Source organism: Eschrichtius robustus, chromosome 2 (assembly GCF_028021215.1).
Source record: "Eschrichtius robustus isolate mEscRob2 chromosome 2, mEscRob2.pri, whole genome shotgun sequence".
NCBI lineage: Eukaryota > Metazoa > Chordata > Mammalia > Artiodactyla > Eschrichtiidae > Eschrichtius > Eschrichtius robustus.
In genome coordinates this window covers 109151302-109178077 of record NC_090825.1, presented here as the reverse complement: position 1 = coordinate 109178077, position 26776 = coordinate 109151302, and the positions used below count along the sequence as shown (strand labels likewise).

General features: G+C 36.9%; 1 protein-coding gene across 8 annotated transcripts in view; it reads left to right on the top strand.

The window, feature by feature from the left end:
* The window catches only part of RAPGEF6 (Rap guanine nucleotide exchange factor 6), a 235469-nt gene extending 209017 nt beyond the window's left edge, over nucleotides 1-26452 (top strand). For 6 of the 8 annotated variants that reach the window (XM_068535820.1, XM_068535815.1, XM_068535819.1 and 3 more), the window contains 8 exons: nucleotides 1392-1415; nucleotides 4721-4941; nucleotides 9789-9980; nucleotides 12522-12656; nucleotides 17776-18004; nucleotides 19580-20082; nucleotides 22173-22487; nucleotides 23120-26452. In XM_068535820.1, the coding sequence (XP_068391921.1) occupies nucleotides 1392-1415; nucleotides 4721-4941; nucleotides 9789-9980; nucleotides 12522-12656; nucleotides 17776-18004; nucleotides 19580-20082; nucleotides 22173-22487; nucleotides 23120-23145 (1645 nt within the window). In that variant the 3' untranslated portion in view covers nucleotides 23146-26452. Of the gene's footprint in view, nucleotides 1-1391; nucleotides 1416-4720; nucleotides 4942-9788; nucleotides 9981-12521; nucleotides 12657-15160; nucleotides 15643-17775; nucleotides 18005-19579; nucleotides 20083-22172; nucleotides 22488-23119 lie in introns of those variants that run through there. The other 2 variants (XM_068535821.1, XM_068535822.1) reach the window with 2 other exon arrangements.
* The last annotated feature ends 324 nt before the right edge of the window (nucleotides 26453-26776 follow it).

Sequence of the window (26776 nt, the reverse complement as noted above, 5' to 3'; positions counted from 1 at the left end):
GTTCAGGAGTCTTTGTTTTTATAAGTAGTTGACCTGATTGTTGCTCTAGTGTAGAAATTCTCAAAGTATGGAGGAAGGGGTATATCGTATCTCCTCTTCCCAACCCATCCCACTTCTGTCCCTGAGAATCACTACATGTAATGAGGGGTGTCATTGCTCAGCAGTGTAGAAGCAGAAAACAGTAAAAACCAGGGACCAAAGCAGACCTGGAGGATTTGTTTGTTTCTTTGTTTTTAAGTTTTTGTTTTTGTTATGTGTCCCTGTACAGTGGCCCCACCACTCCCTGTTGTCTCACACAGACATCCATCTACTCATGTATTTTAGCACCCTCGTTCCTCAAGACGATAACGACTTTGTGAGCCAGACCAGTTGATAATATTTTAAGTACCAACAATGCCTCGGAAATGAGCAAAGGAGGAAGAAACTGAGGGTGAAATCAGTAAACATGGCTGTTTCCTTGGGAATGGCCTAGGCTAGAGTAGAATGCAGTATAGGAAAAAATAAAACATAATTAGATTAGACTGAAGTTTTCCTGAATCAATTGTATTTGTCAGCTAGTACTGAAATGTACTAGCTTTCTTTAAGCAAGTAATTGTCCAGTTTGGTGGTGTATAATATCTTGTGTAGACAAAGTAACCCCTTTTATTTTAACAGTCGTCAGCGTGCTAACTGAAAAACAGAATTTTGGGCTGGCCAGAGCTGGAGCTTATTGGATACAAGCCAGGGATATAATGAGACCAGTTGGGATTGGGGGGAAGGGGCAAAAAAATAAATGAGAATAAAAATTTTAAAAAGAATCTTGATTCAGCCCAATTGTAGTGTGAGGAGATACAGGATCATAAAGATTTTGATGATATATTTATACTTACATTTTAAGTTGGATTTGCTGGTCAAAATTTCTTGTTAATACACATTGTAAGAGAAATTTCTGCACTTAAAAATGAAATTATAAATCTTTGTTTCTTGTAACTTCATCCTTGCTTAAATGTATGGCTCAAAAATCCTTTTTAAAAAAAATGTTCAAAAGATCATATTCCTTAATTTAAGGTTTCCCTGAAAACTTTGAATTCAGAATTCATAGTTAGTAAATATTTTTCCTTATTATTCCTTTTCTTATTAACATAAGCCTCTAAATGAATTAGGTATTAAAAATATAATTGGTCTAAAAGCATACTCTTAAATATTGTGGAGTTTTTAGGCCTTCAGTACATATCATAATTCATTTTACCCCCTTGTATTCCATTAAAGTCATTTTACTGTTAAGCTACCATTTTTTTCTAGTAAAATTTTTCTGTTCTGTCTCCATAGTTTCTCTGACTCACGACTGTTGTCTTTTTTCTGTGCTTTCCTATTCAAACACATGCTTCAATGTTTGTGGCTCTTGCTTACAGGAAGAAGAGGTGGCGGAGTCTGGGGTAAGTGTAGAGATGAATGCAACTGGAATGAAGGTTGTGCAACTGTTAACATATACTGCATCCTTTTCATTAATGCACGCACGTAAAATAGCATGTGTTCTATTAACCCTGTCAACCTACATTCCTGACAAATGCCTTTTGCTAACAAGGTTAAAATAGTGTTAGAACTAGCTTTTTTTCCCTTTACTTTTCCATTGTTGACATCCCATAAGTCCCTTTTAGATTTTATTTAGCAGGGTCAGTTAGATGATGATGACGATAGCATATATTTGTTGTGTGCTTCCTATGTGCCACATACTTCTCTGTGCACTTTATATGAATTATTTAATTCTCCAGCCACTCTGTGAAATAATGTTTTTCCCATGGTACAGATGGGGAAGATAGAATTGCCCAAATTCCTAGAGCTCACTAATGGTGGATTCTGATTCACTAATGGTGGTAGTCTGATTCCAGAGTCCACAGTATTTTCTTTTATTCACATGCCATATTTTATAAAAATAAATGTTTAAGTGTATTAAAATGGGTAAAAGGGTTGTTTATAAAGGTTACATTTTTCTATCAGTTTTCCAAAAGTGTGTAGCCTTTATCCAAACTATACTGTAATATTGAGTTAGTAAATAATTGAAATAGAGGATGATTTTAATTGTTGAGATCCACTAATACCATGAGACATATAGCATTGAGTTTTAAATTCCTACCACTTTTAATTAAAGACTCCCTTATCTCTCTTAAAACTGAAATAGAATCAGAACTAACAACACCTTTTGTTGTTCAAGTAGGTTCAGATCTCTGCTTACAGATCTGTAATAGATAGCTAGGCATCCATGTAGAATCATAGAATGTTTGGGATCTTATAAATCATCTATCTGGTCCTTTCATTTTTAGTTGAAGACAAAGATGGGTTTTGTGGATGAAGGGATTAAATAAGAAGAAATTTGCTCTTTTAAGATTATAGTGAATCACGAAGTTAGATGCTTTTATATTACATATAAGAAGGATTTTTTGTGAGCCACTTATTTTGAGTCTTGTCTTATTTGTGGTCTTTTGTTTTCTGTTGAAGCTTGGTGAACTTGAATTTCCTTCTGCTTTCTTCCTTCTCTGTGTTTCTCATGTGTTTTCTTCTACACTTTACATTTATGTCTTGATGTTTTCTGGTTCTTCTCATTGAAGATAGAAATTGATTGCTAACGTTACTGTTATGAAGAAGAATACTTGAACAGTATATCTTAGTGGGGATTTTGGGCTGTTTGAATGACTTATGTAACACATTCACTGTTTATTCAGCTTTTGGGTTGCTTTGTATGATGTTTGCAGGCACTAGGTGTTTTTGTTTTTACATCAAAGCATTTTGAAAGTAGCTTAGAAGACATTGTCATTTATCATGATATTTTCACTTATTAAAATTTTGTATGTATCCTAGATTTCTGGACACTTTTTTATATCAACTTACATAAAATTATTAAATACTTGTATTCAAATTTGCTCCTAAATGTTGGGACTTGATTTTACTGCCTTTCTTTGAATCTGAGACATCATCAGTTGTTGGGACCACTGTTGTTTTATGTACCACGAAGAAAAATCACTCCAGTACCTTCTTAACACTGAGAATTTTTTAACTTTATACTTGTTAAAAGAGCTCTTATATAAACTTAGGTATGTGTTTTTATCACATAACACCTTTTTGCATTCATAAAAAAGAAAATATGAAATATAAATTGGTTTAGGTCTTTCTAAAACTTCTTCGTATTTAGAATATGAATTTTCGGAATCACTTTTAGAGTTATTAGTTTCTGGGTTTTTTTTTCCTCACACAGTATTGCCTTTTGTGCCATCAAATATGTTGGTAATGCCACACTTCTTAAAACAAGCCATAAAAGAACAAAAAGCTGCTGGTGCTGGGCTCTTAGGTTGGCTTTGCAGATATTTAGGGCTAACATCCTTTTGACACCTGCTTTGGTAATGTTGTTGAACTTGTTAGATTCACTACATCCTTATAATCATTTGGTTCCTGGAGGTTAAGGGAGTAATTCACTAATGCCATTGGATTTTTTCCAAACCACTCTGCAAGTTTAGGAGTTTCCGCATACGTAAGTAGCAACAACCAAGTCACAGTTTCTGCCTGACCAGTAGCAATTGAAAGTTGCCATCAAATGTAAGACACACTCTTTTAAAGATCTTAAAATTGCAAAAGAAAAGTAACATTTTTTACAACTTTATTTCACTTAATTTACAATGAAAACATTAGGATTTTAGTTGTCTGTTTTAAACAGAGTATGTGAGCACGGAAAAAAACAAATTGTTGTATGGTTGTGGTCTGTGTATTTAGAATATCTTTGGGTAATTGGGAGGCTAACTTAGAAGATCCATAGATATCTTTATTATTTTAGAAGGGCAACTGCCTTTAAAATAAAAATTGTCTAGAACCTTGTGTTTGCTATCCTTGTTACAAAGGACAAATGGCATTGCAGTTCCTGTTTTCCAGTGGTTCTAGATGTGGTTATTGTAGAAAGAAGTCTGCCAAAAAGAGTACAGTTGGATGTGAAGCTATAGCTTGTTTCAATTGCAGTCATTCCTACCCAGCTTGTAGTTTCATCACATTTAGAGGCATTGCAAAAGAAAGATCCCATATCCCCAATCCAGAAGACACATATTGCCTAACCATTTCATATGTGAGTGGAAGCATTGAGTAGCTTTTTATTGCATTTCTGATCTCTGACTATATTGAATTGAGTATAAATGGCGTTATTTTTCTTACCGGTTGTTCTATTTGAATTTTGGCCAAAATCTGGTTACTGGTAAAATCGGTGAGCATGCTCGGAGTGGGCCAGCTATATACAGGAATGGTGATGGCGATAGCATGTCCAAAGCATCACATACAAGCAAAGCTGCTCTAGAAAACTCCCCTGCTGAAGAATCCTGGTGCAGAGATCTGGCTCAGGGTGGACTTGTCCTGAACTAGGCTCTTGCCATATCTTCAGAGTGTGGATGGCCATAGGGCCAAAGGAATGCTTATACTTGTCACAGTTGTGCCATGGGTTGCAAAGGCACCAAACACAGGTCTGATGGAATTTGTTGCTTTGCGGGGAATTGTTAACTTATTCTTTTGAATTCTGAACTTTGCTGAATCTGAAAACTCAGAACATTGCCATATGTGCCATATTACTTTGCATTAATGCTCTTCATCTTTTAACTCATTTGCATCAGCATGCAGTTGCATTAACAGAACAGAATTCTTTTAATCTTCAATCTGCCATACTTAATTCTCATCTTTACAGCCCCTTATTGTGATCTCCATCTTCTTACAGGTCACTGAGTCAAGGCAGCACAAATTCAAACATGCTGGATGTTCAGGGAGGTGCTCACAAAAAAAAGGCACGCCGTAGCTCTCTGCTTAATGCTAAGAAGCTGTACGAAGATGCCCAAATGGCAAGGAAAGTGAAGCAATATCTTTCCAGTCTGGATGTAGAAACAGATGAGGAGAAGTTCCAGATGATGTCATTGCAATGGGAGCCTGCATATGGTACCTGTAAGTATAAGTTTTCACTTACGTGACACTAAACAGCACAACAAAATAGAAATTTATTGCTCTAGTATTATCCTGAAGTCCCAAGAAAATTAACTTTCACTCACAAAAGTTTACTGACATACCTCAAGCATCATGTGATCATGTTAATCAGATACTGAATTCTCATCCATTCCTGATGATTACTCTGTGCAAGAAATGGAGTGATATAGTTCTTTAAAAAGCATTTTAAAGTCTTCTGATAAAAACTGAAACATTATAGAGGTGCCCTTCTCTTTGAGAACGTTCTTATCTTCATCCCTAAATGAAGAGTAAAATAAGTGAAAAATTTCTCTTTCCTAAAAATTTTACAGATAATATTATTTACCAACTGAAAAAATACAATAAATTTAATTAATATACTGTTAGAGATAATAGGTGTATTATAGGCATCAGTAAATACGGTAAAACAAGAAAAATTAGACATATTCTAATATTTATAAACAGAAAATACGATGAACAAAATAGAGCCTATTCTCAATACTGTTTTTTTTTAATTAAGTACAGACAATAGAATGTATGTGTCTCTGGGTCAAGGAAATCATGAGTTGTAAAAGCAGAGATCAAAGATGGTAAAATACATTGTGTTTGTTATAACAACAAAATAAAGATGATTGTACTTCCATTATAAGTGAGTATTATCTATCTATCTATATGATTAGATATTACACCAGTAAAAATCCCAATATGATGTATAGAACTTGATTAAATGTTGACAGAATATATGAGGGGGGAGGTTCAGTTTTTCTATTTCTGTGTTCCTAATTGATTAGGGGGAAATTGTAATTATCATGGGTTGACCCTGAAATTGATAAATGATGTAGTATTTACATAGTAATCGAAAAAGTATGTCAATAGAGTAGAAAAGATGAAATGCAAATACAACCAAGTATTGATTTTAAAATTCAGATTCACAGTGAATTTTAAAATGTAGGGTAATGAGCCATTCAGTAAGTGCTGTTATAAAAACAGTATCTTGAACACTTTTACCAATAGGAAAATGAATGGGGTATGATGAAAAGAACACCTACTAAAGGATGGAGACAGAGTTTGGGTCTCATTTATTACCATTTGAACAAGTTTCTCTTCATCTTAGATCTCTTCTGTTTTCCTAAATGTAAAACTCAAGCAAGTATTGGTACTATGTTTTATCTCAGATTCTTTCTACATCAAACCTATTAAATTAAGAGAAAGAAATAAAATAATGAAAGCTAACAATTACTGAGCGCTCTCTATATGCCAGCAACCATGCTAAACACTTTTATAAACATTGCCATTTACTCCTCCTCACGCAGTCTGTGAGGTGTCCAGTATTGGGATTGTGCAGCATGTATTACAATGGAAAAAGAACTCAGACAGATACCAAAACACTGGAGAATAGTTAAGTACACTGCTTCCTTATCAATACAAAGGATGATATATGGTTGTTAAAAATAATAAATGTATATAGACTTGGAAAGTATCTGGAAAAATTTCTTACCACCTGGTGGGATATCAAGAAGTGTCTGCAATGAGAAAATGGTACATGTCAAAAGTAAAGACTGAAAAAGTATATAGAATCTTCAAATTTTATTCATGTTTTAAAGTTCAAAGCCATATACACATTTATTAAATATCTCTGACGCTGCTTTGAATGATCATCAAAATTATTTTTTCCCAAGTAATGCAATATAGACTTCATCATCTTATGGTTACTGAATGCAATTTATTATTCCTGCTTTTGTCTGATAAAAGGTTGTTTATCTTTTGTTTTCACTATCTGCTTTTCTTTGTTCCCTAAATATGATTTGGGATATTCAGAAGCATAGAAACCTTTCGTATGCTTTGCTCATTGTTAAAATTTTGAGGCCTAGGGACTTCCCTGATGGTCCAGTGGTTAAGACTCTGTGCTCCCAATGCCAGGGGCCTGGGTTTGATCCCTGGTTAGGGAAGTAGATTCCACATGCATGCCGCAACTAATGCCGCAATGAAGATCCTGCACACCGCAACAAAGATCCTACACGCAACAACGAAGATCCCGTATGCTGCAACTAAGACCCGGCACAGCCAAATAACTAATTACTTAATTAAAAAGCTTTTTTGACTCCTAGAAAGATCCCACATACCAACCTCTGTGTTCTCTGTCTCCTCCCCCCACCATGCATTCACACACACCTGCGATACCTTTCTCCTCTCACACCCACCCTAGACTTACCTACTTCTTTTTTCATAACAGTAAATAGTATCTCACTACCACTGATTTTAATACTAATTTAAAATGAGAAAACCTCTGGGTCTTTCTTAAACTGAAAGTTAAACTGTTTTGTGAAAATTTAATTCAATTCATGTTCCTTTATTTTAGTTTGAGAGTCTTTGGTTTTTATTGCATGATTGATTTTTAAATGTTTAAATAAATTCCAAACCCAAACAACAGTTGGTTGCCAAACATTATAGAATTTGGTTCTTCATAATAAGTATGTATGTGTGAGTTTTGGCACTCACCTATGACCTCTTTTTTTATATTCAAAGTAGTCTCTTGATTTTTTTCTTTGTACTATGGCAACTATTAAAATAAGATGTCAATACGGAATTGATTAGTGTTGGGGGGGAAAATGTTTCATGGCTCTAACCAAAAGTTGGTAACATCTTGGATTCAGTCAGTTGATGCGCTACTGCCTGTTATCCCCCAGGAGCACTTTGCTTTGACTTTCTGAGATATTCCCTAATTCTTATCACCCAAAATATTCTCTAGGTTCTGATAATAAAAGCATAGTAGCTAACTATTGTAGCTGTGCTGGGACAGGTTGAACACTTTTATCTTGGTGTTTAAAACAAAAATATCATGGAGTATTGAGGTTGGACCTGCATTAAAACCACCCTGAATAACTGCCTGAAGAATTAAAAGTACTAAAAATACTACCTGAAGGAAGAAGTTTTTTTCTTTGGACTATAGTGTTGATTTTATACAGAGGAGGCAGCTTTTTGTTTCTTAAGTCAGAGTTCTTAGTTTTTAATTCTGATGTTCATCTTCAAGTATACTAACCATCTACTTATAAATATCTCTGGTATTCCCATATATAGCTGTTGAAATAATTTCATTTACTTATTCAACAACTACCTGTTAAGCCTCTTGTTTTCTATCCATCACTGGACACACAGGGATATAGTAGTGAACAAAGTAAACAGTCCTTACAATCACGTTAGTTATAGCCTTGTGGGGGGAAGAGACATTAATTGATTAATCTCACAGACAGTTGTATCGTTACAGTTATCAGTGCTGTGAAGGAAGGATACAGGATGCCTTGCGAACATAAAACGGGATCTAATCTAGTAGCTGCAGAGTGTGGGTTATTAGGGAAGCTGGATTATGCAGGGTCTAATAGACCTTGTTTTAGGGATTTGTGTCTTTATCCTGAGAGCAGTGGCAAGTCATCTAAAAGTTTGTGTAGGGCATTTGGAGAAGGAAAGTGGCATGATAGGGCTTCCCTGGTGGCGCAGTGGTTAAGAATCCGCCTGTCAACGCAGGGGACACGGGTTCGAGCCCTGGTCTGGGAAGATCCCACATGCTGCAGAACAACTAAGCACACACGCTACAACTACTGAGCCTGTGCTCTAGAGCCCTCAAGCCACAACTACTGAGCCCGCACGCCACAACCACTGAAGCCCACGTGCCTAGAGCCCATGCTCTGCAACAAGAGAAGCCACCGCAGTGAGAAGCCCACGCACCGCAATGAACAGTAGTCCCCCCAGCTTGCCGCAACTAGAGAAAGCCCGCATGCAGCAACGAAGACCCAACGCAGCCAAAAATAAGTAAAATAAATTTTAAAAAGAAAATGGCATGATCAGATTTTCATGATGGAAGAGTCATTCACTCTTGTATGGAGAATGACTTGAAGGCATGCTGGAATTGATACAGTGAGGGGAGTATTACAGTAGTATAAATGAGAAGATGCTAGCTCTTTGGGTTCCAAGTGCTTCGGGGCTTTGGTGCACACATGGCCAAGTTCAGGAACCACACCATGAACAGCAAGTCCCATACATGGCACAGAAATGGCATCAAGAAACCCTGATCACAAAGCTTTGAATCTCTGAAGGGGGTGGACTCCAAGTTCCTGAGGAACATTAGGTGTGCCAAGAGGCACGACAAGAAGTACCTGAGGAAGATGCTGGCCAAAAGCACCAAGGCCATGAGTGTACCTGCCAAGGCTATATAGGCTCTTATAAAGCCCAAGGATGTCAAGCCCAGATTCCAAAGGGCAGCAGCCACAAGCTCAGTTGACTTGACTACATCGCTCACCCCAAGCTCAGGGAAATGTGCTCATTCCCACATCACCAAGGGTCTCAGGCTCCGCTGGCCAGAGGCCAAGGCTTAAATCAGGGCACAGGATGCAGCTGCGACCCTGGCTCTGGCTCCCAAAGGTGGCCTAGGCACCCACAAAGGCTCTTCTGTCTGCCAATATGAAGACAGAAGGACTGATGTGACCCCTGGGGTGTTGTCTGCATGGGACGGGTGTCATCCTGTGTTATTTGTAGAAATAAACCTGAGGCAGGATCTGTCAAAAAAAAAAATACAGATGAGAGGATGTTAACTTGGCCGTTAGGATGATGGTGCAGATGGAGCTAATTAAGTCTGTTATCTTAATTTAGGGAGTAAAAGTAACTTAATTCTACAAAATTTTTGAAATAACACAATACATGAAATTTTTGTTAGGAAAATTAATCTTTTTTGTGTTAAAAAATAGGTGGTTTTAATGAGCCGTGTACTATTGTCAGTGGTAATAACCTTGTCTTAAAAAGTGCAGAATTATGTATTTCTTACTCTCTTCTATTAGTGACCAAGAATCTAAGTGAGAAAAGATCAGTCAAGTCATCAGAAATGTCTCCAGTGCCTGTGAGGTCAGCTGGCCAAGCAGCTAAACCCCATTTGCATCAGCCCCACAGAGTGAGCCAGGTGCTTCAGGTGCCAGCTGTAAATTTGCACCCCATCAGGAAGAAGGGACAAGCAAAAGACCCTGCCACACTGAGTGAGTATTCACAGTTAATATTGCATTCATTTAATTGAAATTTTCAGGCGAGTTAGAATGGAAAATAATTACAAATGTAAATGCTTTGGAGATCAGCTATTGTAGTTTGTGTAATGTAAAAAGCACTCATGAGTCAAAAAATGCTTCATTTTGCCTGTAGGCGCCTAATGCTTCATTTTGCTGTATTCGATGACTGCATGCATATTTTAAATGCTGATGTTGGAATTCCTATAATCATATCAGCCAGAAACGTATAGCAGTATATTTGGGTACCAAGGGCTTACTGCATTTAGTGGTGCATTTACTCAATTATCTAATGCAGATGCAGCCTATGAAATTGCTGCATCTAAAAATAATGAAATTGCTTCTTTCTTAAAAAGATGGTTTGTTGGTTTTTCATTAATGACCACTTCTGAAAACCTAGCTTGGGGACAAGAAGCAAGTGTAAAATATATAAGTATAGACCATGCTTTTTTTCTTCTGTTAGGCCATGTAGATGTTGTCCAAATTACTTTCATTTGCTGTTTTAACAGTATCACTATTTTAGCTTTCAAATGGGAAGCTAGATTAGATTTGGTCCCTAACATTATTATTTAGTTCATACATTATACATAGGACATATTCAGTAGAACCTTGTGAATTTAATTTGATATTGTTTTGAAATCCAAAGTTGAATAAGAAATGCCCCTTCCTTTGCCAGATTTTCAGTCTGGTGTTACAGACATTCACACAAATAGATAACTTCAGTATATGTAATGTGTTCACTATTATGCCAGGAGCATGTACATAACATATAAAAGAACAAAAGAGGGAGGGCTTTTAGGGTAGACAGAGGTAAGATAGTGCTCCAGAGAAGGCCTTTTGGAGATAACACCTAAGCAGAATCTTAAAGGTTGATTAGGAAGGAGGTAATTAGGCAAACATTCCAGAGAAGTTGCTTCAGGCAGAGGAAGAATTTGATATCTACAAGGAGCTACAGGCGGTTTGCTGCCTCTGAGTACAAAGCTGTAGAGTGTTGAGAGACAATAATAATTAATGCTAACACTTATGGAGCACTTACTGAATGCCAGACACGGTTCTAAGTGTTTTACTAACTTTATACATTATGTTCATTTAATCTTCATAATAACCCTAAAGATAGATAATACTCTTATTCTACACAGGAACCATAGAAGGTCTAAGTAACTTACACACCACGAGTAAGAGATGGAGCTGGGAGTTGAGCCCAGGTTAACTGGCTCAAAATCCTTACTTTTAACACAGTACTAAACAGTGTCCCACGATGAAGAGAAGTAAAGTCATAGACATGCCAAAATTATAACATGACATGCTAGAGGAAAGTTGTCAGTGGGTAGCTATTAAAGCAGTTTGAGCAAGGCAAGATTATGGTCCAGTTTATGTTGGAGGAGGTCTATAGTAGGAAGGGCTGTGAGATTGGAGATAGGGAGCCTTAGTGGAAGGCTGATGTAGCAACGGGAAGTTGCCCAGAGCCTGATCTAGTTTGGTGTCTGTGGAAATGAGTAGAGAATTGGATGCAAAATGGGTGAAGTTGATTTTGTGGTAGGAGTGAGACATGGGACAAGTCTAGCTCTGATTTCTTACTTGGATGTCATCACTTGAGAGGCAGTGTTATTTGTACCAGGTAGCCCTCTTACCTCTTGCTCTAATATGACTATTATTTGTGTGATAAATATATTTATATTAAAATGGCACTTAATTAAGAGTAGTGTTTGTATACTGTGTTTTAAATTTTTTCAGTATCAAAGGGCTGCTTGTTACTATGCTGAGTACTCATCAAAGTCGGGCTTACTTTACTGGTTAAAAACAGTGTCAATACCGCTTTGACATTTTTTCGAGAGGATGTATGTAAAAATACCAGTGTATTTGAAAGCATTGCTAAGTTTGACCTATGCTGAAAAGGACCAGCTATTGGACGAGAGTGATGATAGAACTTTGCAGGAATGTTTCCAGTGGGCTTCATACTATTTTTCTATAAATTCATGATTCTTTCTGTTGTCTGCTTCTCTCCTGTAGTGTGAATTTAGTGCTCTTGAAAAGGGCTGGACTGGCAGCCCTGCAGCTTCTGTGTACCCACAGCACAGATGCACCACAGGTAGTGACAGTGCCAGCACCCCTGCACTGCCCCTGCCACGTGCCTTGCCCTGACTTGGAGAGGCCACCTCTAGAGGGGAGGGAAGAGTTTGAATCCATGCCTTCTCTACTAAGATTTCCAATAAGTGTGTCAGTTGTGCGGGGTGGGACACTGCACTCAGACTGTTAAATCAATATCCCTTATGCCACAAAACAAACCAAAAAAGCTATTATAATCTGATCTGCGCTGACTGGCTGAATTTGAACAAATAACCTAGAGGTGAGAATCTCTGTATGGCATTACCCAGTCATTTAGTCCCCGTTTGTCATTTATACATTTCAGTTAACTACACTAGCCATTGTGCATCATGGCTTTAGTTATGTAGTAATTTAGGCAACTGCATCACATTGTGAAGTGATACTTAATTGCTTCTTTGATTTTACTTTTAGGTACAAGTTTACCTCAGAAAGTTTTAGGAACAACTGAAGAAATAAGTGGTAAGAAACATACAGAAGACACTATTTCTATGGCATCATCCTTACATTCTAGTCCTCCTGCGTCTCCTCAAGGTTCCCCTCGCAAAGGTAAGATAAAATTGTTCAAGCTAGTTCTTGTTACACCAAACAGCACTACGTGGCCCATATTTTGCTTTTGGTCTATGGTAATAATAGAAAGTGTGAAGAAAAGTGTAACTGGTAATACTTCCTGCACTTTCATGTTTTGGATTGTGTTATTTATATGGTTTCCAGGTGTTACGCATCATGGAGTTAGGACTCCTGCGTTCAAAGTGTGGTCCTTCTTTGGTGGAGGACAAGTACAGATAAGAATGAAGGCAGAACTCACAGTTGTTTTGGTCTGTACAAATTCTTGATGTTATTCAAATTACCAATTAATTCAAACAATTCTCTGAAGTATTTTAAAATAAGAATATCTACAAGAAATTGTTTTTAACCAACTACAAGATTTAGGAAATGAAACAAATATTTAGGATGATACATTCCCTTCTTGAGTAATGGAGTGTTACTACCTTTTATTAATCAAGATTTATTATAACCTATACAGCACCCTTGTGGATTTTTACATTTATGCTAATGTAGAACCTTTTGAATTAAAAAATCTGAAATTGCTCTTCTTTATCTATGTTTTCATAATTCAGACGGAAGCTTTTCTTTTTTTGACTAGCCTGGGTAGTATGCATATAAGATGCCATTTCATGTCAGCTGCAAATGTAGCATTCTAAATAACGTGTGTGTTTCTTACATTGGCCCTCCACATTCTCCGTGTACCCTGGCAAAAACACTCCTTAGTCATGGCATTTCACAGATGTAAAAAAATTACATCCTTGAATAAACACAGTACAAAATGGTACATGGTCAGAGGGAAGACAAGTTAACGAATTCTAGCAGGAAGGAGAAGCTTCCAGAGCTTTCCTCAGCTCCTGTGTTCTAAGTTTCCCTCACTTTTGAGGGTTCTTTTTTATTTTTGCTGACTATGTGACAGCAGAGTGGTACAGTGATGCCAGACCTTAGTTTGAATCCTGACTCTGTCCCCGGTGACGGCTGTGTTATTACAAGCAACTGATTTGTAAGGTCAGGTCTCCTGTCTATAAGATGGGTTAGGGACCACCTATTTTAGGACCTTATTTAAGGATTAAATGAAATAATATCTGTAACGCTTGAGACGTGGTGAGTGTTTAGTAAATCGGAGTTTCTCTTCTTCTTCCCTGCTGCCACTCCAGGGCAGTATAACTTCATTACTGACCCTCTTTACTTAGCTGAGACTGGCTAGAATCTTCATTCAGGTTTTACTAAGAAAAGCTTAGTAAAAATCGAATAGGACATATAAAAGTATACATAATAGATGTGTTTGTAAAACACAGGTTTCCGTTCCTGTTGTATACAGCTCATATATGATTCGGGAAGGCACACAGATATCTTTCATCTCTTTACTATGTGTGTATCCTATCCAGAGTACCCTTTATCAGGTCCCAAGGATTGGGGCTGGGAACAGTGCCTGTTCACACAGATGGTCCAGATGAACAATGTCCATATGCTCTTAATGCTCTTTCGGAACATCTTTACACCCTCCAGAGGTCCCATTATAGACAGTTCTCTAACCAGGAAACTAGTTGAATTGGATTTGGTGTTTTATGGGTCAGTGTGACTTGTGGGAAGAGGTGTTAGGAACAGGAATTTCCCCATTGCTCTTATTCCAAACAAATGCATTTTAACCACTGGAATAGAGAAGTCTTTTCTCTATTGTGTCTTTCAGTATGTGGCCAACAGTTGACCATGATGTTTATAGATTTGTGAGCCTGTCATAGTCATGATCTGAATCCTTAGAAATCTGAGAAAATTCTTTTTTTCAAAACTATTTCTGCTTGTTTATTTCCATAGACAGGTTTTTGCCAGTGGTCCGTGATTGAACAAAAATGTCATTAAACTAAGAGTATGTTATTAGAATCTGTTTTTAGTTCTTGCTATACTTTGGAATAGTTCTTTGTTTTCTAACAGTTAAGAAAATAAGCCTACGTTCGCGATTTTTAAAAGGAGAATTTAAACAAGAAAGAACTGAAAAAGTGAGACATCAAGAGGCCTTAACCTTTATCTTCCCCAGTGCTTCAGGCAGGCAACCTCTCTGCCTTGTAGAGAAAATAGGATCAGAAATTGTGCTTTATAAATACATCTATTGTATATACTATTTATATGTCCTATCTGATTTTTGCTAAGCTTTTCCTTAGTAGAATCTGCCTGAAAATTCTAGACATAGTTACTTTTGAGAAATAATTCTGGTTATTTGATACTCTTGTCATATTTTGGCTTATGATTTTACCAGCTTGGGTTACTTTCAGCAATTTTTTATTACCAGCTTATTCTGATCAAGGTAACCTTTCTCCTGTGTTCTGTCTTGTTTATGCTATATAGTAGAATCTCCATGCATTAAAAAATATGTTGCTAGATTTCAGTTTTTCAGATATTGTCAAGATGTTAGAATTTTTTAATAGTGAAATGTTATAAAACCAGGCTAATTGTGATTAATTGGAAAGAATTAATTGACCATGACAGGGTTTTTGCATCTCTCCCTCCAGTTGGCAGTATCATATCTGATCACAGCATCCTGCTGCGCCTCTCAGGGTCTTCCTCATCCCCTCCCCGTGAGTCCAGCACCAAGATCAGTGGCCACAGCTGCCCCGGAATAGGTGGGGTTTACTTGCAAAAGAAAATCCAACAGATTACCAGGAGCACAGCCAAAAGAACAGACAGGACCGAGAAGGCCACTGAGGAGAATAGAGACAGGACAAGTTGTGAGAACACAGCCAGAAAAAGAATGACATCCCCGTTTAGAAGATTTAGGGAAAGAACTCTTTCAAGGGAGAGACTAGCCAACAGCAAAAAAGAGGACGCAGATCTCAATCAAGCTACAGAAAGCTGTGAGAAAGTGAAGGATGTTGGAAGCAACATCAAAGATGAGAAAGGGAATGACATCTTCAATTCAAATAGCCGAGGCAACAGTAACACTTTAAACTGCTTCTATACGCGATTCAAGTCTAAAAGGAGAAAGACACTCTGATGTTCCTTACTTAATTTTAGTGTGAAATTTGTTTTCATTTATTAATGTAAATGTAGCTTAAATTAAGTCATTTGTCAAATAAGGCTCAGACAGACAACTTATTAAAATACTATTTATGAGCATTTTATGATTAGTGTTACAGGTCCTCCAACAACAAAATCGTATCCGTTTAAAGTGCCTTATTTGTACATATGTTATTTTGCTAATGTTAGTAAACTTAATACTCTTGTTTTCTGTAGTTGGCTTTATTTCCTGCTGGTAGCAGTTGGGTCTGTGAGTGCAATAAGTAGAGGAGGCTTTTTAGGAACCAGTATTTACTTCTACATTAAATCCCCCAGTAACAATCTGATCAGAACCTTTGCCTTAGATAATTGTGTTGTTATCTTATTACTGCAACTACTTTACAAGCTAAAGTGAAGTGTTTGGAAGGCAAGAAACTGTATCTTGTCCACATAAACTTTTTTATATCATCCACTTTTCATATATACTCTGATCAGAGGAGGGAGGAGATAGTCTAACATAGCAGGTTCAAAAACATCTGGGGAACTTGTTAAAAACTTACTGTGTCCCACTGCAGACCTTGTAAATTTGAATTGCCAGAAATAGGCCCAAGAATGTGTACTTTGATAAGCCTTCCAGGTAATTCTTAGAGTTAATTATATTTGACAAGTACTGATCTAACAGACATAAGAATGAAATTATTTTTAAAACAGTAAAGCAAGTCTGTCCCCCAGGATAAAAGAACAATGACTTTTTCTTTTGAGGAAGAATTTTTTTTAGTTTATTTACCACATCCATTTTCTTGGTCCTCTTGAAAATTGACCGATCATTTCATGAAGGGCACTGAGAAATAGCAGTGATCCCAAGATCAGAGAACTGGGGTAGGAGTCAAGAGACTGACTTGCCTTGGCTTGTCCTGTGCCTGGCACAAAAGCCAAATGCAGATCACACATTTTCTGAGTCTTAAGTTTTGTTTTTGAAATAGTTAATGACACTAATTAATAAAGTTATTATTCAACAATTTTTTTTGTAATAACTTGAGCTATATGTGAGTGTAAAGCCTATAGTTCTTCTTGAGATTTCTAGGAATGGACCCAAAGGTCATGCACCTAATCAACCTCATTCTTCTCTCAGTGAACAAGAAGATAATTGTTTACTTCTTTGAGACCTACTCCTTGCTGGGATTACTACAGCATTTTCTTTATTTCTCAACAAAAGAAGTTTGGTTATTTTTCTAACAGTTACCAAAACAGACGATTGTGTACATTAACTATCATGCTGCAGATTTGTTTTTGGAACCTTCCACCTTACTCCATCTCCACCCCTTCATTCCAGAGAATGCTAAAGAAAATCTCTCTAGCTATATCTGCTGTGCAGTAAGTCATAGAGCAATTTAAAACAGGTAGATGCTCGGTTTTTTCATGTTACATTCTTGTAAATCTGTCAGTTCAGCTGTTTAATGTAATATTCTGCTAAATTGGTGAAGAAAAAGGAAACTAGGTATAAGAGTAAGTCCAAATCTAAAACAATTTATTTAAAAATACTAAAACAATGGCTTTTAACTTGGGGCAAGACTTCTTAGGTGACAAAAGCAAAATATCTAGGGTATTTGCAGTTTGAAAAAACAAAAATAAAATTCTTTCCCTTGAGTCCTGACTCCCCTTACATACCCCTGCCTCGAGGTGGTGTTTTGGACACTCAGGTCAGGCCTTGAAATATTTATATTAATCAAAGGGGAGGGGACATAGGGTTAAAAAGAAGTTGAGAAGTTCAAGATGTCTACTTTTTAATGTTTTGTAATATATTTAATGCCTCTTGTTTTATTAAATGCTTGTAGCTGTGTGAGAGCCTGGGGCAGATTTACCTTTGAACTAGTTTTCTCAGTAATACTGGGTTTTGACTTTCTATTTCTTGAATTTGGAATTAGATTGGTGCCGTGTGGGTAGGTAGGTGAATGGATATGTAAAGGAACATGTACAGAAAATCGGCACCATTACATCTACATAGATGGAAATTGACATTGATACTCACTTTATGTTTTGTTCTTTTTATATTTTTCTTTGTCCTCTCCCTGACCCTCCCCACTCCCATTCCCTTGTTTTGTAGTTTGATCAATTGTCTTCTCTCATTCAGGTTATACACTTATACCATCAGCTAAATCTGACAACTTGTCTGACTCCAGCCATAGTGAGATTTCTTCACGGTCCAGCATTGTGAGCAATTGCTCTGTTGACTCCATGTCTGCAGCTCTACAGGATGAACGGTGTTCCTCCCAGGCTGTGGCAGTCCCTGAATCCACTGGAGCATTTGAAAAGACAGAGCACTCCTCAGGGATAGGAGACCATAGTCAGCCTGGCCCTGGGTAAACATCCTTGCCTGGGTTCACATCACAAAACCCTAGCCGAGTGGCCACTGCAAGCAGTGCTCCCTAATTTGAACCTAAAACCACCCCCACCAAAGGGGTAGTTGAAAGAACAGGAGAACCAAGCATGTATTCTCTATACTGAATATGCAAATAAGTACTATTTTGAAAGATATATGGGTGCTCATTTTTTAAGTGTCACTGGATTCAAGTAACTTACATCATGTATCTTTTCGATCAATAAGAACTCAAAGTGAAGATGCTATTGGTAGGTGGGAAGTAGTTCTTGCATTCTGGCTGTAAGGTTAGAGATTGCTCAAAAAGCGTGTGTAATGGGAAGTACCCTCAGTGCTATAAACGTTGTAGACAGATTGGGAGAGTAGGACTAGTCCTTAATCCTTACTCTCTCAAAGTATGATTTGGAGAGTAAGAATTATCAGCTAGCAAAAAGTCAATTAAAAAAAAAAAGTTAACTCTAAATTTCTATTTAGAATCAAACAAAATGGAAATCTTCAGAAAGCACTGAGAAAGTTGATTCTAAACTGATACTGTTAAATCTGGTACACTTTAATATGAAAAATTTAAGATATAGTGAAGTATTATCATCGTACTTGTAAAGGTTTCTAAACTATGGTTCTCTAGACCAGGAGTCAGCAAACTGTTTCTGTAAAAGTTAGATAGTAAATACTGTAGACGTAGCTGGCTGTAAACTCTCTGTTGCAATTGCTCAACCCTGCTGTTGTTGCCTCAGAACAGCCTTAGACAATTTGTAAACAAATGGGCATGCTGTGTCCCAATAAAACTTTATTTACAAAAACAGGTAGAGGGCTGGATTTGCCCTTGGGCTCTAGTTTGCTGATCCCTGCTCTATGTGCTCTGTACTATAAATCAGGGAGTCACAAACCTTTTGGGGGGTGGGCAGGTAAAGGCCCATTTAAAGGAGTACATATTTTAGGCTTTGCAGGCTGCATATGGTCTCTGTCTCAAAATCTTTGGAGTATTTTGTTCCATTTTGTTTAAACCCTTTAAAACGTAAAAACCATGCTTTGCTCAAGACCATAAAAAAACAGGCTGTTGGCTTGATTTGGTCCATGAAACTAAGTTTGAGAACCCTTGCTATAAACGATAGAATTCATTTAGTAGTAGGTAACTGGGGAAGTTGCTGTTTCCTTGGTACCTCGGAGACACTGAAAAATAAAACATGGTTCCTGTAATTGAGGATTCTTAATTCTGTGTGCATGGAGAGAATCTAGTGTTGCATTATGTTGACCAAGAATGAAAATGTATACTTAATTTTATTCATTTCAAACCTCATCTTTCATAATAATTCAAGAAAAATTCTGAGGAAACCTTGTTAAGTATTTGAGTTTCTTCAGTGTATGTTTCGAGCTAAGTATTAACATTAATGTTAATGATTGATTACAGTGTCATTTTTTTCCACAAGGTTATGTTGGCATTAAACACTTGTGATGCATGTTCTATAGTCTCTTGTAGGCAGTAATACTTGCAATGGACTGAAGAAAATTTTTCCATTAAGCCAGTAAATTACTTTTAATTGTGTATCTCCAATTTTAGGTGGACACTCTCAAAGCCATCACTAATCAAGAATTTAGCTGTCTTATCTTCTATGAGCAATGACGAGATTTCTCACGAGCATATCATTATAGAAGCAGCTGATAGTGGTCGTGGAAGTTGGACTTCCTGTTCAAGCAGCTCCCATGACAACTTCCAAAGCCTTCCAAACCCAAAAGGCTGGGATTTTTTGAACTCTTATCGACATACCCACTTGGAGGGTCCCATAGCTGAAGTTGAACCCACTGACTGTGAGCCCTGTACCTGTCCTAAAGGCTGCTCTCGAACTTGTGGTCAGTGTAAAGGAAGCCTAGAGACTAATCAGATGAGGCAGAGTTGGGCTTCTTCTAGTTCTCTGTCTGATACATACGAACCAAACTATGGGACAGTTAAACGGAGAGTGTTGGAGAGCACCCCAGCTGAGTCAGCTGAAGGCTTGGACCACAAGGACGGCATCGACCCCGTTTATAAAACTGTTACTTCGAGTACAGAAAAGGGCTTGATTGGTAAGTTGTGTGTTCTTTGTCATATCTGTGGCATTTAGAATTTAAGTGGTAAAGTGACCTTGGCCCAGAATTTTATTCTTGGAAAATTCCCTTCTCTTACTCTAATCTCTCTTTCCTCCCTCCACATGCAAATTATTTTCAAAAAGTTCATGATTTCTCAAGGGCTTTAGGGCAGATATTCAAGCCATTTAAAATGAAAAAGCTGACATGCAGGAATTTAATAAGGGGGACAGGTTTATATGTCTTGTTTTGCTTTTGAGATCTTTTTGGTTTAATTAAGAAAATATTATTGCATTACTGTGCAGTAGTAATAAAGGGATTATTCTCTTTGCCACCTCATAAATTGTTTGGACCCTACTTGCTTTGCATACATGGTAGAAACTTTGAATCTGATACTGCTTTTAAGTAGTACAAGTGGTGGAAAAAGTGTGATAAAGAAGTCCAAAACAGGGACTTCCCTGGCAGTCCAGTGGTTAAGACTCTGCGCTTCCACTGAAGGGGGCACGGGTTTCATCCCTGGTCAGGGAACTAAGATCCCACATGCTACGCGATGCAGCCAAAAAAAAAGAAGACCCAAACATTTTTCATTATACCCTCCTAGCACATATCATGGGTGTGCCAGCTTCTGTTTGTGGATTCCATTCTAACCATGCACAGCTTTCTTGGTGTATTCTTTTAGTATTTGGCCGTCAAATACATTTTTTTCCTTATTCTTGAGTTTATGTAAGTACTTAGATATAATAGCACCTGTGGTTTTTTTCTTATGTGGAGTGACTGTACTTTGAATCAATATTATCATAATCAACTCTTTATACTATATTCGTGATGTCAATTTAAACTACTAAAAATATGAAAGACACGTGCTTTTTTTAGCATATTTATTTTTTACTTGTCAAATTTCATTATAGGTTGAATTTTTTAGTTCATTCATTTTTCTCCAAGGATTTTTTATTAAAGCCTTTTAGATAACTGTTATATGGATATACAAGCATGTGTGTGCAAGGATGTAAAATCTTTCTCTTCTTATCCATTTGGGAAAATAGATTAAAAAAATTTTTTGTTGTTCATTTCTAGCTGACTCTGGGCAAATCACTTACATTCTTCATTCTTGTCTTCTTTTCACAACCTCTCCACCCCCTCCCCACTCCATTCTCCTCAGATGGGAATGGAAATCCTTTCTGACCTTGATACTACATGCAGATTTTACTGGTAGAGTTGTAGAAATTTCAGCATCGGCAAACTTGATTCTCTAAGGGGAGAATTTAATGATCCTTTTTAATTTACTCTTCTTGTATATAGATAGTGTTTGTATTTTAAAAGTTACTTAATGATCAAGATACTCAGAGCCATTTGTCCTGTGAGTCTTGTGGATTGGTCTTAATTTCATGGAACTTCCTTTTTAACTTATTTCTGATGCTTTTTGAAGCTTTGCCTTAGACCCAGGGTGTACAAACTTAGGGCAAAAGATTTTAAGTCACCATTATTTTTCCTGTCCACTGAAAATCAGAGAAACTTAATTTAAGATGGATTTCCTAAAATTATGGCTTTTCTTCTCACTTAATCATAGAGCAGAGGCTAGGAATAAGGTCTTTGAAGGAATTAGTTCCTCTTTAAAGTTGTTTATATGCCAGCACTGACGTGAAATAGCCCTTAAGTAGAGGGCCTAAACGTCATTTCTGTGAAAATCCCCCCATTTAATAGAGTATAGATGTTCAGGGTGAATTCTTAAATGTCTCTGACTCATTCACCTTTGGGGCTTATATTCCTTGAGGAATTTGTCACACACTTCTGTGATTTGTGGTCTGACCTGTGAAAGGAGGAAGCTTGTCATCAGTGTCATCTCCTTCAACTGTCTCATTCTATTTAATGTTTGTAAAACCCAATGTAATTTATGTATTTTAAAAACAAGTTTTAAATATCATGTTTTATTAAGCTTATTAAAAGTGTTTTTAACCTGCTGCCATTGTGTTCAAATATATTCATTTTGTCAGTTTTAAAGTTCTATTTTGTCATTGTAATAAGTTTCAGTATGTTTTTTTTCATTTCTTATATTTTTCATTAACATTTCCATTGCTTATTTTTCATGCCAGTGTACTGTGTCACCTCACCCAAGAAGGAGGATAGGTATAGGGAGCCACCTCCCACTCCTCCAGGATACATGGGGATTTCTTTAGCAGACCTAAAGGAAGGACCCCACCTACACCTAAAACCTCCAGATTATAGTGTGGCAGTGCAGAGGTCAAAGATGATGCATAACAGCCTCTCTAGACTGCCACCAGCTTCTCTCAGTAGCAACCCTGTGGCCTGTGTTCCATCGAAGATCATAACTCAGCCTCAGAGGCATAATTTGCAGCCATCCCATCCTAAACTAGCAGATGTGACTGACGCAGATAGCGAAGCAGATGGTATGTTGACAAACTACCTTAATGGCTCTTAAATGAATTGCTAAACACATTGAATGGTCTTTACTCTGGTATTTCACGTAATCAGAAATGTCTTCTTTAACTGCTTTAGAAATCTCTGTTAGAAAAAGAAATGCCTAAATACGATGGTGTGTTTTTTGTAAATGGAGAGGGCAAGCTGATTGTATTTAATAGATAGCAGCTCAGTGTAAAAGGATAATTTTAAGAGGAGGCACTTGACATTGGTAGAGTTGTGTTTTACACTAATGCATGGACACTTGAAACTCCAAGTATCAAAATGTCAAATTATCTGAAATCATGCTGTTTGATGGAGTTCCTCTTATTAGCAGAACTCTTGACCAACTTTGCAATTTTGGCAATAAATGAATTTTATCCTTTTAAACAATCTAGTAATAAAGTGGTTAAAAAGCAGTTCTGAAATTCCAGTTGATTGTTAGCCTTCAGTGTGATCAGAACTCAAAAATGTCATTATAATAAAATCTGGCCTTTGATGGGATATTTGAGAGGATTTCTTTAATTGAAATTGACTAATTTTTTAAACAGATAACTGGATTGTTAGTTGATCTTCATTAATATGCTGACCTACCGCTTAACTGTGTTTCTATTATTTTCAGAAAATGAACAGGTTTCAGCAGTGTAGCCTTTGGATTGACCTGATTGAAGTCTACTGAAAGTCATGGAGGAAGGAGTGGGCAGAACCAACTCACAATTCTGCAGGCCGTTGCCAACAAGTAGCTCGCTGCTCCTGCTGCTAACCCAGAGGTTTTATTCCCTGTACTCTGAGCAATGAGATAGCCCTGAATCATGCTTCCTTTCATTTAATCCCTGCAGATGCATAGTTTCCTCAGCTATGGATGTTGTGCCTGGATACCAGTCTTCGCTTTGCACACCAGACCTGCCTTGGGACCACAGTTACTAGAACAAATTCAAACTCGAGTCCTCCCCATATATATCACTATAGATTTTCCTTTAACATGTTATTTTTAAGATAGTAGTAGTGGTAGTATTTTCAAGCCATAGCTTGGGTTAACAGACAAATTCAGAATGTCTGCCAATACCAAGGATATTTTTATGTATTTGAAAAGTAACTTATTATTTGAAGTTTTGTGGTTTTGTTTGTATTTGGGAGCTCTTGTTAATTGATGTTCATGTTTGAGGCCATAAAACTGTCTCTGATCTGACCAAACTGAAGCCATCTTTACAGGATGATATGTTTGATCTATACAGAGATGTAACCATCTATAGCACCAACGAAATGTAGGGTCTCAGTTTGAGTGGAACAGGAATCCCTTTGCTGTTGAGGTGTTAGGAAGGAGAATACTGCCATCTGCTGGTCAGGATTTGGAAGGCCAAATGAAGCTACCACAGGGTCTTAGCAGTCTCTTGGGAAAAGGAAGGGGTACGATGGGGTGTGTAGCAACTCTAATTTCCAAAGAATGAAATGTTTATCTTACATAACATGTATACCAGTTCTTTCTGAAGTGAAAGTCATTCTCTGTCTAACTGTAGCTATAAGTATAAATGCAGTAAATAGAGAATGAGTTCTAGACAGTTCTACTCTGTAGAAACCCATACCTAAAATTTTTCACAACTCAAATATGGAGTTTTTTTAAAGGACATGTTATCTTTGGCGGTATAGTCATGAAGATCAATTTAGCTTTATGAGGTGTTCTGCGGCACCCACCACCCAACCCCCATCTCACAGCACAAGGCTGTTTTTAATCTTCATAAACCCTGCAGCTCCCAGTTGGCTGCAGGTAAAGCTCATTAGCACACCAAGGTCTATAATTGGTTGAAAATTTTGTGGGGGAAAGAGGAGCTAGAATTATGGAAATGATTATTTCTCGGTTTTCACTTTAGGCCTTGAGAGGAAGGAGATATATATATTTAACAGCCTGTTGGGCGTGGCACTCTTAAGTATTTAGTTAAAATTTCAGTGACTGTTTACTGGATGAGGTAGACTTTCCGCATTTAAAAAAGATTAAGTATGATGTTTTTCTACATCTTAAATTTTTTCATTTGTTTTTTAGTGTAAAGGCAAGTGAAAGGTTAATAAACTTCTGTGACTACCAAAAAAAAAAAAGCCAAAGCCATTAATGTGTACTACCCAGATCAACTTGGAGCCAAAAATAGGTTTACTTCTGAATGGTTATCCATATGTGAATTTATAGGATTTCGTTGGCTTACTACTTCCTTTTGAAAAGTTTGTTCTCATTTTTTCCTAGCTCTCTCTTCCTTCTCTCTATCATCCTCCTATTTGCTTCATTTTAAAATCGTAAATCAGTTCCAACTGGTAAATGGCAGTAGTCCATCTTTTCTATCAAAATGATAATTTCTTCATTTTAGGAAAAATAACATGTCTGAAAAATTCCCATGGGCAAAAAACTGTAAATACGAAACTTAAGCCTTAGAAATTAACCCCAGGTATGTTAGAATGAGGCTAGTTGGCTTCATAGCTTTCTTGGCCCATTGAAATGGAAAGTAACCTGGATCAAAAATCCTGGTTTGAAAGTCACATTGTAAAGGTTTGATCTATAAACAGTGGTCCTGTGATCATAAAGTTTTCTTTCACTGATTTACACAATATTATTTTCATGTCCAGAGCAAAACAAAGTGAAAGATATTTTTGCTACAACCATCTTTTTATCCAGTTTGGGTATTTATTCTCACCATTTTTTATCCACTCCCCAGAAAAATGTGCTGTTTGCACAGTATCTGTTTTTTTAGCAGGTCTTTCAAACCAGATGGGAGCCTTCTCCATCATTGTCCTCAATGTTGTGGATAATATCTTGCACAGAGAGTCAGAGGCTTGTGGTTTTGGACTTGCACCTTGTAGCTGCCTTTGTTTCCTGTAGCTTGAAATGTGAGTGTTTGGATCAGCTGATCACATTGATCAAGAACTAAAGCCAAATGCTTTCTAGTTTGATATGTATTTATCCCTTAAAATATCGTGGCGTTTTGATCTTTATATTCTAATTTACGGTACATTCCTGCCTTCTCTTAATTTGTCACGTGACTAGAACAAGAGACGCCTTAACCTATACTTGCTCCAATTCAAAATGCCCATTTGTTTTTATTTTATAAATTTATAAGTATACTGAAGAGATCTGTGCCCTCGTTGTACCACAACTCTGAATCTGCCAGGGCTATTGAAGCAGTAAATCCTCACTGCAAACTTTTGCCAAATAATGTTTCAACAAAAAAAATCTCTGCATAATGAAAGATTTGGAGAATTAGTAAATCCAATATATACTTCCATAAAGGTTTATTGTAATTTGATAGAGTCTTACTTTCTCCAAATGGTTACTTGCAGTATGATATTTGGGGAGAAAAAGCCTTTAAATGGTTTTTCTTGAGGGTGATGTCGCATTGTCATCATCTGCATAACCACCTTGAGAATCTCTCCTAGGCTTGAAATGTGACAGTAATCATGGAGATATCCAAGAACAATTCTAATTTTTACAAAGTGTTTTCTCCCCTTTAAAAAGAAGGGGAGAAAGAGTCTCCTTGTATATTTAAGACTCTGATTATTATTCTGATACATACATTTCTAAAAAATGTGATATTAAAGTAGATGTATCCCTTTAGTATTACCGTAAATGCGATATAGCAAAGGGATAAATCTTCAAAAAAGTGTCACAGTACATTTTCAAATTTAAACTTGAACCCCAGTTCATCTTTAATTTCTGTTGTGCTTTTTTAAGGCTTCTTTACTTTTGATACACAGAATACAGTTGTACTTAACCTTTTAAAATTGAAACGTGAGCTGATCAGCAAAGGACAAAAACAAAACTGCACAGTCATAATAATCAAATAGCAATTATACTGCACAATTCAGTGATTGTAAAGTGTCCTGTAACAAGCAATGTTTGTCTCCTATTTTTTGATACCTCTTAAACTTATGTCTTTTAGAAAGACAGTGCCTCTGTATGCTTTTTGTATTTTTATTGAGTGTAAATATTTGTTATATTTTTGGTTAAGAGAATGTAAAAGTACCATTTATTATTATCATATCTACTAATACATTGGTGGAATCAATAAAGAATCTAATTAACCTTCTCTGCACTTTATGGCTAATGTGTGGGAGCAGGTTATACCCAGTCATTCAAGAGGACCAGTCTGGGACCTGCATTGGTGTGAAGGCATTTTTTGTTTTAAGTCTCCAGAGAAATTGGAATTGTCCAATAATTATGGTTGACATTATGGTATCTGTGAAACACCTAGCTATTGTTTTGTTTAGTTTTTTAAAAGTGTATTCGACTACAAACGAA